The 15708-nt window shown below is 36.2% G+C and overlaps 2 protein-coding genes across 2 annotated transcripts; one reads left to right on the top strand and one right to left on the bottom strand.

The window, feature by feature from the left end:
* Positions 1-6484, bottom strand: LOC119263074 (mucin-5AC). The gene is made up of 7 exons (XM_037536919.1): positions 6354-6484; positions 5506-5678; positions 5189-5253; positions 4797-4936; positions 3047-3873; positions 2102-2239; positions 1-129 (listed from the first exon to the last, which is right to left on the bottom strand). The coding sequence occupies exons 1-7, from the start codon at positions 6403-6405 to the stop codon at positions 70-72; spliced, it is 1455 nt and encodes a 484-aa protein (XP_037392816.1). The 5' UTR covers positions 6406-6484; the 3' UTR covers positions 1-69.
* Positions 6485-7025: 541 nt separating this feature from the next.
* Positions 7026-10997, top strand: LOC108436537. The gene is made up of 6 exons (XM_017713071.2): positions 7026-7797; positions 7941-8255; positions 8650-8703; positions 9672-9773; positions 10013-10059; positions 10562-10997. The coding sequence occupies exons 1-6, from the start codon at positions 7749-7751 to the stop codon at positions 10637-10639; spliced, it is 645 nt and encodes a 214-aa protein (XP_017568560.1). The 5' UTR covers positions 7026-7748; the 3' UTR covers positions 10640-10997.
* Positions 10998-15708: the final 4711 nt, after the last annotated feature.

Below are 15708 nucleotides of genomic sequence, written 5' to 3'. Positions count from 1 at the left end.
AATCATGTGATTTTCACTGTTTCATTTGAAGGCTCTCCATTTATCTTTAAACCATGAAGTGCGGCAGCATCACTTGTTCACTACGTACATCCCAGTCCGGTTTTTCGGAGGTTTCTCGGAATCTGAGTCCTGCTGATTGAGATGTTAAGATGTTAAAATACCAATAAACTGATTGATCTGATTACAGACATTTCTTCATAACCTTGTCGATGATGTGTGAACATGCTGGAAGCTGTACCCTCAATACATTGCTACTCTACCTTCCCCTCTTTACAACCACAGATTTGAAACATATACATACACAAGGAACTTCTAAATGTACAATTAAAGAACTAATTATAAACTTATTTGACCTGTAAGAAGGATAGAAGATCACGGCTTTATGTAGAGCTTAGGATTCCCTTTCCATGAGCTGCTGTATGTGAACTCGCTGCAATGCGACCAGCATGCAGTCTTACTAGCAGCCCATCAAAGGCCTCTTTGTGTGAAGGAAGTGGAGCAACAGTCCAGAATGACCTCAAGCAGAGCCATAGTGTAATCATTTACAAATTGTAATGCAATATGTATCATGCAAATCTTTCTAATGAAAAATGAAATAAAATAAATGGCATTTTTTTCACCAGTAGTCAATTCTTTAAGAAACATGGTCTTAAAAGCCCATGCAAATGGAAACATCTTCAATCCAGCTAAATCCTATAGCTATATTATATTTCACATTTTGAAATGCTGTAAGAATATGATGAGATTATTTGTTTCTGGATTTTCTATTATTATTTAAGTGATTTTATCTGCTGAAATGGTCTTTTATTGGTAGATCATTTTGCTTGTTTCCAGAAAAAAATGCTATGTGCTTTCAGACCTTGTGCAATTAGCTCCACATTTAGAGACGGTGACAGGGTCAACTGACCAAAAAGTCCACAAACACATTTGTGCATTATAAGACATAGAGGAGTGTGTGAGGGCAGGATTACATGCTTAAAATTAAAGATACCTAAAGGGTTCTTCAGAGTGATCCCACTGAAGAACCACTTTTAGTTAAAGAACCTTTCAGTGCATCATTCCTTAAAAAAAAATACTCCTTCATTTATAGTTTTGTCCCATAAAATTCATTTTGGCACCTTTATTTTGAAGAGTGTACTCCAGAATTCCTTGCTTCTCTGCTGGGGGTTGAGACGCAAACAGTCCACTATAAAGTCTGATAAGATGGCAGCTCCAGGGCGGTTTGGGAAACAGAAGCTCAGAGCAGGAGTAGAGTTTCCCACGCCTCATGTTTCTCTGTCAAAGCTGCCCGCACACAAAGAGAGGCCTATACAGGTCTGAGGGAAGTGGGGCTGCTCAGTAATGGCAGCCAGCTTCGCCTGCTTCTGAGCAACATTGTGCTGGCATGTTTTACATGGATGGAGATGGAGATGGGGGGGAATGCTAATTCCATGCAGGAGGTCTACTGTTACCTCCACATTAACCCCCACAATTAAAGCTCACAGGAACAATGTCATAATCCTTTTCTCGTTTTTACTCCCCACATACAAAAAAACACAGCTATTGTTTCTATCTGCGTGTTCTTGTGTATCTATAAAAACTGTACCTTTATTTCAACTGCTCATGTCTCTTGCAGTGGAGGTATGCCCATTTCTTTTATTCATGTGTGTATATTGTTTCCACACACTTAATAACAAAGAAACAGTTTGTAAACAGTTCTTGACTGTATTGTTCTAGGAAAAACTTCTTCGTTTAGAATGTGAGGAGGTTCTTTAAGCTTTAATAAGTTTCTTCACACTCACACATCTCATTTACAAAATTGGTTCTTTAAAGAAACATCTATTTTGGGAACTGGTTATCCTGTGTCATGTTTTTTGGACCTTTATTTTTAAAGGTAAACATGGATAAAGTGTATTACATTAACAAAATTATTACCAAAGGTAACTCAAATGAAAGACATTATTCATTCATGTGCAACCATTTGAATCAAGTAAATTACTTTTTAATGGCAAAAAGTAGCAAATTCAGAGGCTCAGGTGGGTATGAGTGCTCTCAAAGCATTTTAATGTAAACTGTAAAGCACTGGGCCGTAGCAGTTAGGTATAGATGGAGATTTACTCACCGGTGACTTGCCATTGTGCGAGTCAAACGTGCTGTGTGTGGAGTACATAGGAATGTCAGGGTTAAAGTAGCCTGGGGGGTCCGGATCAGACACGTTCATGAACCCCCGTCGTCTCCACCAACAGCACCAACACAGCAGCTGAGAGGAGGAGTAGGCTTCATTTACGTTTCAACACAATGCTAAGAGAGCAGCCATGTTCATTTCACCAACACTCTTAAAAATAAAGGTTCTTAAATGGTGCTTGGTTTCTAAAACAAATCTTTTAAATGCTGTGACTTTCATTACATACAATAGATTATTATTCATGAATTACATGGAAACAATGCAAATTGCTTGTGTAAGGAGTGAGGGATGCAAGTCTGGCAGTGTGTGTTTTAGAGGTTAATTGGTTAATTGGAACATCATTATATGGAAGTTCTTTGCATTTCATCTAGGTTCTTCATACACTCTTAAAAAGATGCTACAAAGTGAAATTTGAGTGTAAAGAACATCTTCAAGGTATAAAAAACCTTCACCTGATATAAAAGTTCTATACCAATTAAAGGGTCCTTCCTGGAACCTTTACGTCATGTGGGGTTTCTTGAAATTCACACACCTCTTTCACAAAAAAATAGTTTCTCTAAAGAATCACCCATTCAAACGTTCTTTAGGGCGCTAAAATTCTAGTTCTTCTATGGCATCACTCTACCTTTATTTTTAAGAGTAATGTGAATTTTAAACAAAGTGCATTAAAAACATCACAGTCACACTGAGGTACAAAAAGGCTTTTATATGGGATATCAAACAATCAGTACAGAAATAATACAACAGGATCTCCACTATGTTGCGGTCTGTTCAAAAATAATGCCTCCATAATTTGTAAAGAGTCATGGAAGATCGCCACAACACTATTGTACTCTTTTTACAGCTCTGAATGGTTTTATTGGGAGTCTATGTGAGACTCACCAGCAGTATGAAGAGAAGGAGGAGGAGGAAGAGTATGATGGCCGCCAGCACTAGCAGGGCCACGCCCCACCCGGGCACACCTTGCTCTGCTGTTGAGCTTGTGGTGGTTGAGCTGGGATTGGAATGGTACACTTGGGCTGTGCCTGGCACTTCAGGGCCTGAAGGCTTCTCAGATACATTTCCTCCAGGACTGGCTGAGTGATTGGCAGCTGAATGATTGGAAGATGCTGTGGTGAGGTTGCTGGGATTCACCGTGACATTGGTGCTGATGGCTGTAGTAACCGTTTCATTCTGATGATGAGAAGAATTGTTCGTTGGATGCACAGTTGAGTGAGTCTCATTATTCAAGCTGGTGGACCGGTGCAAAGTTGTAGAAGTGATGTGTTGTGGTCGACTAGAGGTGTGAGATGTAGGATCTGTGCTGGAATGGTTGGTAGTGATCATTGAAGCATACGTAGAAGAGTTTGTGGAGGAGTGTGTGGAGGATTGTGTGGAGAATTGTGTGGAGAAATGTGTGGAGAAGTGTGTGGAGGTGTGTGGGGAGGAGTGTGTGGAGGAATTTGTGGCAGATTGTGTGTAGGAGTTTGTGGAGGATTGTGTGGAGGGGGGTCTAGAGGAATGTGTGGAAAGGTGTGTGGAGGAATGTGTGGAAGGGTGTGTGGAGGAATGTGTGAAGGAGTGTGTAGAGGAGTGTGTAGGTGGTGAGCTGCTGGTCATTGTGGTGTGTGTAGTGGTGGTGAGTACAGTGGTGGAGGTGCTGACTGAGTGAGGTGTACTTGATAGAGATTCTTGCTCCAGAGGGAGCGTTGCAGGTGTGGGTTCTTGGTCTGTGAAGGAACAATATCATACAGATAAGAATCAAATGTATTTAATCTGAACACTAAGTCATTTATCTATACTGTAGACAGTGCCAGACTTGTTGTGCATGTCAAGTCAAGTCAAATCAAGTTTATTTGTATAGCGCTTTACAACAATGTTGTCACAAAACAGCTTTACAGAAGTTTGAAAACACACAGTTACAACATATATCCCCCAGTGAGCAAGCCAGAGGCGATGGTGGCAAGGAAAAACTCCCTCAGTCTGGAGGAAGAAAATTTGGGAGGAATCAAGACTCACAAGGGGAGACCCATCCTCCTCGGGTCAAACAGTGTTTACAGTTTAATAAGCTAAATACCAAATAAAAGCTAAGAGGATCTCTGAGCTAAGAGGATCTCTGATGTGTTTGCACATGTGATAATACTGCAGGAATTTACTCAAAATTCATATTCAAATCAGTACATTTGGATAAATACTAAATTGCAATAAATCTTGGTAAGTGAAGTTATCTTAAATCTGGTCAATATGTGTAAAATTTCTCATTTTGAGATTATGGTAAGAATATTATAAGATAATTTAACTTTAAATATTTCAAGTAATTTTAGCTAGTAAAGTTGTCTATAATAAGTCTTGAAACAAGAAACATGCAGATGGAAAATGGAAGAGTCTTGATAATAAATGGTAATGGAAAAATGATAAAATTCTTGAAACCTTCTCATAATGAAATTGAGATATTTATCCTTTTTGTAGTGTACAATTTTCTACAGGGTACAACACAATATTATGGTTTCATATGGAACAGTACTACAGGAGGTGCCATCATTATAGATTATTATACAAATACTATAATCAGTGACTAATTTTGCCTTTATCACACACTGTCATTTTTTGCCAATAAAAACTCAGAAGTTATCAGAAGGAAGGTTTCTTTTACCTGCAGTATAGCTGATGTTTAGATCCAGTATCAGAGATGGATGAAGTTCATAATTAGAAACAAAGATATTTTTCACTAGACGCTTATTGATTTGCTTGCTGCCAAACAGCGCAGTGGAAGTGGCAATCACAGATCCATTGCTGTGGAAAAATAAAATTATGCATGGTTAATAAGCCTAAAGGGTGTCATTTTTTGTTATACAGCATATACATCAGTATCCACAGTTTCTCTCAGAAAAAAGGGTAAGAATGTTTAAAAGGAACCAGGCTATGGCTTATAAAAAGAAGCCTTTATGTACTGTTCTCACAATCATGTTAACTTTAAACACTGTTGTAGGATTGAGGTTAATGTGAAATAATACTCTGTTTTTATTCTGTTTGAAACATTATTACCTGAAAGTCATGTCTGAAATGCCTTCATACTGGATCAGTGGTGTATAGCTATAAGTGTTGAAAAACTGAACAGAGGGAAAACATAAACATGGTATTTGTACAGCTGTAAAAGGCATAAACACATAAATGCCAATGCAAACAATTACTGATAGGCATCAGTATATACACTTTGCTTTCACATGTCATATTTGTTAGTGCATTGCCATATGTACTTGTTGGCATGTATAGTTGAGCTTTTGTCTTAAGCCTCGTGAGTCACCATGTTTTGTTTGAACTGGTGTTGTCAGAGGTTGTATTTTAAGGATAAGGCATCTTACCACGTTCTCCACCTCCTGCCTCAGTATTTTGTACTGCATTGATTGTTGGTCCGTGAGTGAGTCATTGTAAATCCGGTTGATGATTTTGATGCCAATGATATAGGCAGAGCTGGCATGTGCAGATGTCGTGCCACTGCCAGGAGCTACAGTGACAATGCCAGGCAAAACAACACCTGCATATTTAACACAGTCAGAGATTATTAGGTCTGAAGTGGCCAAAGGATAATTGCCTGTTTTTACTTGTTTTCTCTTTCTATCATCATTTTTTTAAATACAGTAGTCAATATTCTGAAATGTGCAGAATTCAAAGAAAATGGCATAATAAAATAGCTTAATATATAGATGGCATACTATGATCCATGTCTTTATGTTATATGAATTTGACCCAGGATAACGCAAACAATATTCCACTACTCAGTCTTTTGGAACAAAATGATTGGTGACAGATGGAAAGCAAAAGTTGTGCATTTTAAGTTTTACCAAAAATGGCAAAAATAACCTTTTTAGAAGCCAAATGTTATCTCTTTTAAGACCATACAGTTGAAATGGTAATTGAAGTGATTATTCTGATCTTGAATTACAAGAAAAAAACAAATGAATAAAACATATTTTGGTGAAAATGTTAATGTGAAACAGCTCCTTTCACTAAACCTCAATTAACTTCCTTGTACCAAGTTTTTGTGTGAAAGGAGTTTCATATTAGAGTTGTATAAGCAGTGGTTTCAAACTGCTCAAAGAAACAAATCTCAGAATTGGACCTGCTGAATTTGAAACGTGAAATGTTGAACAGTGCTTCTCTTCATACTGCTATGAATGGTGTAAAATTGTAAAATACGTATGTATCTTACCTGAAAAAGTTACTAGGAGCCCAATAATCCAGTACAGAGACTTTTCCTTCATGATGTACGGCTCAGTGGAGTGCTAATCCTTCAGCCTGTAGACTCTTCTGGGCAGGTTTAGTCCTAATAAAGCAGTGCTTTGGCCTGAGTGCCTCACTATAGGAATGAACAGTCTCTTTATTGTTAGAGCACCTGAGCAGGTACTGCAGCTAGTGGGGTGGGACCCAAACTGCCTAATCAGTGCGTCACGCTTATGCGGATTTTTTACTTTTGACAGAACAGCGAAAGCAACCATGTATCTGTGTGGAAATTATCGAGAATAGGACCGATCAGTACAAACTGAAGGAAACTGTCTACAGCAGTGAAAGATGTGTTCACTGATTTAAAGAACACCGACGTTGGCAGAGTAGAATGAGACAGAAGAATTTTAGTAAGCATTTTCAATTGGTTTCTTCATCAGATAAATTTTGCTCTCCAGTGCCCGCTATTGATTCATTTTAAACTTCATTCTGAGCCGCTTTTAGAGCTGTATTTTAAATCAGACTCCTGACCCAGAATCAAAGTCTAAAGACTGTAATTTATTTATTTTTTAATGCTGCAAAAAATGATATATCGGCAGTTGAAATCATCTTAATACTAGTCAATATGTCTAATAATTTTCATTAAGAGATTATTGTAAGAATATAATTTCACTTATTTCTATTGTTTAACTTGTTTTGGTTTCTAAAATTATTTTAGGGAATGTTATCTAGTGAAACTGTAATTTCAATGGCAGACAATTGTGCTTGCTTGCAGAAATCATGCTTCAAACAAGGAATTCTAATACTGACCTTATTTCAGATCATTTCACTTGCAGATTTGAACAGGTAGGGTTTTTAACTTGTGTGAATGTCTAGTATTTGGGGTCAGTTCCTCTGAGCCAGGGCTCAATTTCCAACAGCACAGCTATTAAAGAGAGTACTATCCCAATTTTCTTTTTATTAAAAATGCTCTTATGCCTTTACATAGTTCTGTTTCTTTAGAAATTGGATGTAGAGACATTTTGTTTATTGTATTATTCCATTGTCTCCTTTATTGTGTGTCTTAGGTTTTATCATGGTTGAATATTCCAAGTATTTGGTTTGCCTTTTTGTTTTGCAATGATAAAAAAGGTCATTTATGAATTTGCTTTGCAGATGTTATGCAGTTATCGGCACAGAACCTCTGTATGTATTTTAGGAGAGTTAACGGAAAGTTTGAAAGCACTTAGCCTATTTGTGGCTTTCGAATTGAGGTCATGAACCCTGAAAACAAAAGAGACAAAGAGAAAAGGGAAGATTTGTTAACTTGCAAATGTGCATGTAAGCATCTTTACAGTGTTTGTCTTCTGAACCATAGGTTTACAGGGTTACTCAAGAAGACAAGATGTTTTACAGCCTCTTTCTGACATATATCTTTGAGCTTGTGTATATTGGTAAGGACATTTATTACTATTTCTATATTAATGTATTAATCTCTTAGTGTAAACAATCTATACATTTCTTCATAGTTTGTCACCCAAAAAAAGTTTTAATGTAGCCTTTTAATTGTATATATGTGTGTGGTTGTGTATTATAGGTGCAAGTCTGCTTTTTCAGTCTCCCAGTGTGACTGTGGATGTGGGTACAAATGTGACATTATCATGTGATATCTCACATGCATTTGGTCAGTGCTCCTCTGTCAGGTGGCTACTCTACCAGCCAGTAGGTGGCCTCAGGATCTACACCCACCTCAGCAGAGGCTTCAGGGCCATCACCCACGAAGCTCAGCGAGATACGCAGTGCCTGCTGAATATTCCCCAGGCCAGTCTTTCACATAACGGCACATTTTACTGTCTGCTGTTGAATTTAGGGGTGGATTATATGGGTAATGGAACAGAGCTGACTGTCATGGGTAAACAACCTCAAGAAATCTCTGCTGAATTATTCTCTACAAACTTCAATATGTGAAATGCTAATTGAAAAACACAGAAAGCAGAGATTAGTAATGTCTGTGTGAATGTTTCTAGTCTTCAAATGACCCTGTCCCACATTTTTTGGAGCGTGTTGCATGCATCAATTTCAGAATGAGCATATATTTAAAAACAAGTAATGAAGCTGATAAGGTAAAACATAATATGTTTGGTTTTTGTACCAAATACTGTTTGTTTAACTACATGTGTGATTTACAAATCACTGCTTTCTGTTTTTATTTGCATTTCACTAACATTTTTGGAATTGAGGTCTGTATTTATATGAGCACATCAGGTTCCCAGTGTTTTGATGAGAGGTTTTCATCTCTGTTCCAGACACAACCGACAAGGTGAAGGTGAATGAAGGCCACAGAATGATTTTGGAAAAAGGTACTATATTGGTTTTAGAGCAAAGTAAAACTCTTGCTGCCAAAACAAACCCTGTAATACTGGTAGTGTTGAATGAAATTTTGCAGTATTAATTGAAGTATTAATTGAAGGTTTTAATTTATGAGACAACTGTCCAGATAAAGCTTTTTTGGATTTCCCCAGTATGTGTCCTTTCTGGGTGATTTTATAAAGATCAGTTGGGGAATCATATCAGCGTGCATCAGAATCAGAATCAGAATACTTTAATAATCCCAGAGGGAAATTGCAGTTATTACAGTTGCAACCATTTATGTAAAGGAATAAACACTTCAATAATTTAAAACAAAAAGAGAACTTTGCAGTATGTACACAAGATTTAAGTTCTTATGAATACAGTAAAGTGGCAGTGACTGTGATAATAAATATGAAAAATTTTGTATAAAGCAGTTCAAATTATTGCACCTCTGATTTATTGCACACAATTATTATTATTATTATTACACATTTGAACAGTACAGTTCACCACATCAGTATATGCTTTTATTCAGTGACTATGAGCTAAGTGTGCAGATTTAAATTAAAAAGATTCTTTTGGAATAATTTTCTATTCAGATACTATTTTGGAGATTCTTTTTTTTTTGGACAGCACTGATATCCGGAAACAGATAATAACAATGAAAATCTTCTTGATGAATCTGCATTACTGATTTACAGTATAGATTTATTTATGCACATAAGATGACTTTTAAAAGTAACTGTAGAATTTTGGAGATACTAGCCTTGTTGGTATAGAAAAGAAAATATGTGCCCATCCCCACTGGTTATGACTATCCTGTGTAAAATAAAAGATATATTTGAAACATTGGTACAGCCTTTTGACTTAAATCTAATGTTGAGTTCCAGTTTCATGTAACTGTAGAACTTGAGGAAATTTCTTGTTAAAAAGTGTAAAGGTGTTTAAATGTTCTGTCTTGCATGGTTTATTTCAGTTAAGGAATGTCAGTGTTTGATCCCCTGGGCAGTTTTTGGAGGTGTCTCCCTTCTTCTATTCATCTTAACTGTCATTGCAGTGTGCATCTGGCAGAGGAGAGGTATGTTGCCTGTGAATATGCTGGTATGAATACAAATCAATTACTAAAAATATAAGAAGGAAATGTTTCTTGCTTCTAGCATCAGGGATCATTATAACAAAAGTGTATATGTGAGGCTAAAGACTAAAGTACATGTAATTTAATCTTAGACCACTCAGAAAGGGCTAAAAATGTGAATGTCTGTACTGCATGCAAGAAGTAAATGTAATATTTTAACAATAAGGCATTCTTCTCTTTAGGAATAACTCAGCAAAGAAACAACAATGCAGCAGGGAAACACCAGCAAGTAAGTAAAAACTACACTCAATTCTGAAACTGTTTTAACAGGGAGGAAGGTAGCATTTATGCTTATTGTATATGTGGACCAGTGTCTAGAACAGTTGGGTAGTTTTCTTACTCAAACATGTCCACTAAACCTGGGAATTAAAGGATGAGTTGAATTAGTGTTGTTGAATCAGGAGTGTTTGAGCAGATAAATCAGCAAACTATGCTGGACACTGGAGTAATGCATCTCTGGTATACTTGCAGGTATGTTATAGATAAATAGCACTGCCCTGTGGCCATAAAACATTGTTCAACATTGTTCAATAAAACATATTGTTGATAGCTTTTGTAAAACTATATGACCCCTTAAAATTGCAAGATTGTATGGCCATAAAAAAGATAAAAGCATTTTTGGGTATTATTAGTATTTAGTGAAAAAAACTCCCTGGCTCTGCTTTGTTTCCATTTTGTCTTCAAAAATGAAGAATTCAATGTTTCTGATATAGTTCTCACACTCTCCACAGTCTTCAAGTGAAACGCAGTATGCTACCCTTAAGTTTGGACCGGGGAGGCATGAGGATATTACACATTCCTGTACCTAAGGCTTCTGTAATGCAACCATCATTTTAGCAAATTCTCAATGTTACTCAGTCTGGAACATAAACACGCCACACTTCAGCAGTTTTGCAAGCTTGTTATTAACATCCATTCATTTGCATTTAATTTTACCTTGAGAATCAGGTCTTTATTTAGTTTTAGTCCTACAGAAGCCTAAACAGACTGTGAGCCAGTTCTCCGCTAGTGAGCCAGTTCTCCACTAGAAGGCAGTAGATTACTTCATTTTGAATTGCAAGGCTCTACTGTGTACTTATGTTCTGACTTCTTACGCTGTTTCGCATTTGTTCTCACTGCCAATTGACATGTTTGCAGCCTGTAATTAAAGCAAGAGAATACAAGTGATTGAGAATGTGGATTATTTGTGAAAGCACCAAAACTACACACATGAATGATACTATTAAAAGACTACTGGTGGATAAGGTACAGCTTCTGGGCTTGAATGAAAGGAGAAAAAGAGGAGAGAGAGAGTTGCGTACTAACACATTAGGTTTTTCGCTTTTTATTACTAATAATTTCTCTATACGAGCAACCTTTACATCTTGGCTACAAATGAAAACATAAACTTTCCAGCTCCTTCTGTTTAGATTGATGCAAACATAGTTAATTCAATAGAAGTCTATAAACCAGACAAGATTTCTAATAAACATACATTAACCTCTTATGTTCCAGGGTATATTTAGGATTTTTTTGCCTGAATTTACATGCACGAAGCCTGCATGTACAAATTATTCAGTACCTTCAAGAAATAAATGTGAAGTGTTGGTGTCCTAAGATGTGTTTTAAGATCATAATGGGGCATCTTTCAGTAGAAAAGAAAGTTCAGCTTCATTCATTACAATGTAATTCAAGTCTGAATTAAGGATGTCAGGTGGCTTTTCCAGGTGTTCTTTTGGTATCTCCAAGTGTCCATTTCATTCCAAACTACCACCAAAACATCTTCTAACAAGCATTGTAACATACAATGTATGGGTTGTTTGATAGGCATAAGCACACACTGTCATGCTATACTGACCATACTGGGCTCACTGGGACCACAATAAAGAAATATGTACACATATGCAGTCGTGACTGACGTGTGTCTTTTATCTGAATTTATACAAACACTTTCATTTTATAGTAAATTTGTTTTGGCTAGTTTATGTTTATGAACAGAGACTTACAGATGCAATGTAATAAAGGAAAACTTACTTGTGAACCTGTGTTTAAAGGTTTTATTAAACTTAAACTTGTAAATAAATTGCAAATAAATCCTTAACTGAAACTTCGCTTGTTTGCAGAAGTTCTTTCAGAACTTGCTTCTACCTAATGGAAACTGTTTGCCTTCAGTTTTTTGTGCTTAAGATAATTTTAATAGAGATCAGCATCAGACTAATTAATGACATTCTATTAAAAGACTGGTTTACCAAGAGTGACTCTGGAGTTTTTTTTTTTACCTAAAATTAGTTAATGAAGCAAGAGTCTTGTTACAAAAAATGATAACAGGACATTAGAGTCATAATTAATCTTTTAGTATTTTTACTTTCGGTACTTAAGTACATTTGAAGGTAAATACTTTTGTACTTTTACTGAAGTGGAGGTCTAAAGGGAGGAACTTCTACTTTTACTGGAGTAATATTTTACCTTGGGTGTCTCTACTTTAACTCAAGTACATGATTTACGTACTTCGTCCACCACTGGGGATCAGAAATCGCTCCAAAATGCCAAATCAAAATATTAACTCAATAACTTTCTATAACATCATAGGCCTTTTGCACATTGCTGGAAAATATGAATGATCCAAAAAATATATGTGGACATGACATAATTCAGCAACTATCAGAAGAGGACAATCGTCATCAGTATCAATAGGGCACATTATTATACAAACATCTCTCACTTCTAATAATAATCCCCCAATCGTGAAGCCGCACAGGGCCTGTGGCTGTGTGCCATACGTGTGCGCAGAGTTATAAAATAAGGAGTTAACTGATGGTCATCACAACAACCATATACAACCTTGTTGTACATGGTTCTGTATAGAATATTTTAGAAAATTATTCTTTGGAGCACCAAAAAATGTTACAAGTCTTGACAATCATAACAATCGGAGAATGCTTTTTGGTGCTATGTAGGACTAGCATATTCAAAAAGGTTCTATGGAACCATATACAACACATTCTCCATCAATCTGAAGAACAATGCCACAAAGAACCATTTAAGCATGAAAGGTTCTATATAGAATTCATGTTTCAAAAGAGAACTATTGCTTTTATCAAAGAACCCTTGGAGGACCATCTTTCTTAAGAGAGCACCATGGCCCTCATTGTAAGTATAACAGCAGATATGGCACCTCAGATGAAATATATAAAGAAGAAAAATGCCATTATTAGTAAATATCACCCTTTTCATCTTTACAGTACAACTGGAACCGACTACAGAACATACTTCTGGCACATTTCATACAACTAATGGGCAGCAAAGCAGGGGCTAACAGTTCAGTGACTGACAGGTAACACATTACATACGGCTCCTCGAAGTGTTTACTGTCAAACTTCAATATAAAAAGTAAAGGATATGCTATTTACTTTCTTACATGCTTCAAATATTAAGTTAGAAATGCCATGAGCATTAAACCATGGAGTGTGAGTACTCAGTGCTGTTAGCTTAGCACTAACAATATATGAAAACTCCTTTTAAAGCGCTAACAGAAATTAGCATTATTGTAGCAGAGCAACTGCTAAGACTATTAGTGAAGTGAAGATTTTCTCATTAAACGCTGCACATTAAATGTATTATATAACACAAAGGTTCATACACCCAAACACTGCCATGTGCTTCTCACACCTGTTATGATTGTCTAAACCATTTCTGAAATGACTGCAGTATTCTGTGCTTTACTTCATGTTCGTGACATTAAATTACAGCTGTTTAGGGTGTTACTGGCCTGAGCACCTGCATAAGTTAGTTCTCATGCCTCCCCCTTTATTTATAACAATTTACATTAAAATCTCACTGGGATATTTGAAAGTTTACTAACACGGTAGTTTGAATAAAAAGAGATTGAAATTTATTTTTGTACTATTGTAATTAACATAGATGTACATATATATCTTATAACTATCAAAATAACAACATCCGTTTACAACTGATTTGATAGAAACCAATCTGGCCATCATAGGTCATCAGCTTGGCACGTAGGTCATCGTATAACGTCAAGCAACACTCATGAATAAAGATAGTTGCCCTGCAAACGCCTCTGGCTGATTTAAATCAGAGGTAATGACAGCCAGTGAATCATGTGACATTGAACGTGGTGCACAAAAGGAAATGTTTTTATCGATTTGCCTTTAGAAAGGTTAATATATTCATTCGCAGGTGCAGCATTTTATTATTGGTACATAAATTAATCAGCAAGTCATTTATTTGATTGGTTATAGGGTAGTAGATTTTTCTGATTTAGTAAACATCAATTTGAAAAGTTTTCAGAAACTTTTCATAAGTATAGTGAAAAACTGGTTCTTAATGAGTTCTTTAGTATAGGTAATGATTATATGTAGATTTGTGACATAGAACTATTTATATGCATTCTTTGCATGCATAAATGCTTAAGAACCTTTTAAAAACGTTCTAGATAGCATCAAAATGGGTTCCACCAACCTTTCTGGGAACAACCATTTTTTCTAAGGGTGTATTTTGGTGACCTATATTTTGAAAGTTCATGCACTGCCACATGCTCTATAATCACTCCTGTTTTCAAATAGATATGGATTTTCATAGTAACACAGCTTATCCTCTTAAGGTTAGTGAGAAGTTATCATGTTTTATACTTAATTTGCATGTCCAATACAATCCTTCATATAACTGGATATGGACTTGCTGAAATAAAAGGAGCATATCTGTTTTATAGGTGGATAGTGAAGAAGGTTCTGCTGTTCCCCTCCCTCCTTGTGTAAGTCCTCAACCCACCTATCAGATTGATACTATCTATTAGAATACATCATATCTCATTTAGAAAGATATTAACCACTTGATGAAACCTTTATGTGAAACTAAGATACAGTGAGAAGCGAAAGTATTGGGATACTGAATTGGGGTGAAATTGGTTATTTTGTTACGTTCATAAAATTTTGATTCCAGATGAGCATGATAAAAACAGTGTTAGCTTTTATCTCTGGACAATGTTTTATGTACAATGTAAACTATTCTCTTTTTTGCTATATGCTGCGTTCACCTGAGACAAATAATTTTTAAACAAAGGGAAGTTGATTGAATGAGTAATTGGTCGATAACCCTTTGCATGCATAAACTGTTTCAAGTCTATGACCCTTTGACAACACCAGACCAGGAGTTGACATTACAAATGACATTTTTTTATATGGGTTATGCTCTTTGGAAATATTCCTAAAATAACATTGCAGAAATGCAGACCAACATTCTGTCCTTTAGTCCAATGCTCATCTTTTGATCTGGAACAAAAATATCATGTATCTATCATGTAAATAACAAAAATATTTTCATTCCAATGCCTTAATATTTTTTTCACTTTATGTTAACTTGTGCACAAGTTGTCAGAGCTGAATAACTAATACTATACTAATACTATACTAATACTAATAACTATACTGGTCAGCCAAAAGATTGATGGCTTCTAAGCCCACATTACATCACAACAATATGGAACTCATTTAACCAAACAGTACAATTTCTATTCTTGTTCCAGAAGGAAGATGATGGGCTGGATCAGCAGCTGGAGCCAGAGAAGGATCTATAAAATTTGCTGACAAAGATGGCGGAGGAGAGATGGTGGAAGGCTGAACACGTGTCACAGTTTGAAAAGCCAACCTCTGAATGCTAGTCCATCAGCTGTGGCAAGAGGAACAGGAGATCTTGGCTGAACTGAGGACAGTGCAGGCACAGACTGAAATCACTTGGGTATACTGCAGTGCCCAAACAATGAAGCATCACCTTCATTATAAATAAAAGCTGTATTTTGCTGTTGTCAAAAGAAAACCTCATATCTCCAAAATGATAAAAAGGAGAAGGAAAAATCCTGCATTACTTTTAATGGCAATAT

The sequence above is a fragment of the Pygocentrus nattereri genome, chromosome 3 (assembly GCF_015220715.1).
Source record: "Pygocentrus nattereri isolate fPygNat1 chromosome 3, fPygNat1.pri, whole genome shotgun sequence".
In the NCBI taxonomy this organism is placed as follows: domain Eukaryota; kingdom Metazoa; phylum Chordata; class Actinopteri; order Characiformes; family Serrasalmidae; genus Pygocentrus; species Pygocentrus nattereri.
Note: the sequence above shows the minus strand (reverse complement) of the source record. Positions and strands in the feature narration are given on the sequence as shown.

Coding starts and splice junctions, on each gene's coding strand:
- LOC119263074 (XM_037536919.1), bottom strand. CDS start 6,405: ATGAAGGAAAAGTCTCTGTACTGGATTATTGGGCTCCTAGTAACTTTT. Junction 4,937..5,188: donor ATTTCAGACATGACTTTCAG/GTAATAATGTTT, acceptor ATTTTTCCACAG/CAATGGATCTGTGATTGCCA. Junction 130..2,101: donor CGCACAATGGCAAGTCACCG/GTGAGTAAATCT, acceptor CTCAATCAGCAG/GACTCAGATTCCGAGAAACC.
- LOC108436537 (XM_017713071.2), top strand. CDS start 7,749: ATGTTTTACAGCCTCTTTCTGACATATATCTTTGAGCTTGTGTATATT. Junction 7,798..7,940: donor CTTTGAGCTTGTGTATATTG/GTAAGGACATTT, acceptor TGTGTATTATAG/GTGCAAGTCTGCTTTTTCAG. Junction 9,774..10,012: donor GTGCATCTGGCAGAGGAGAG/GTATGTTGCCTG, acceptor TCTTCTCTTTAG/GAATAACTCAGCAAAGAAAC.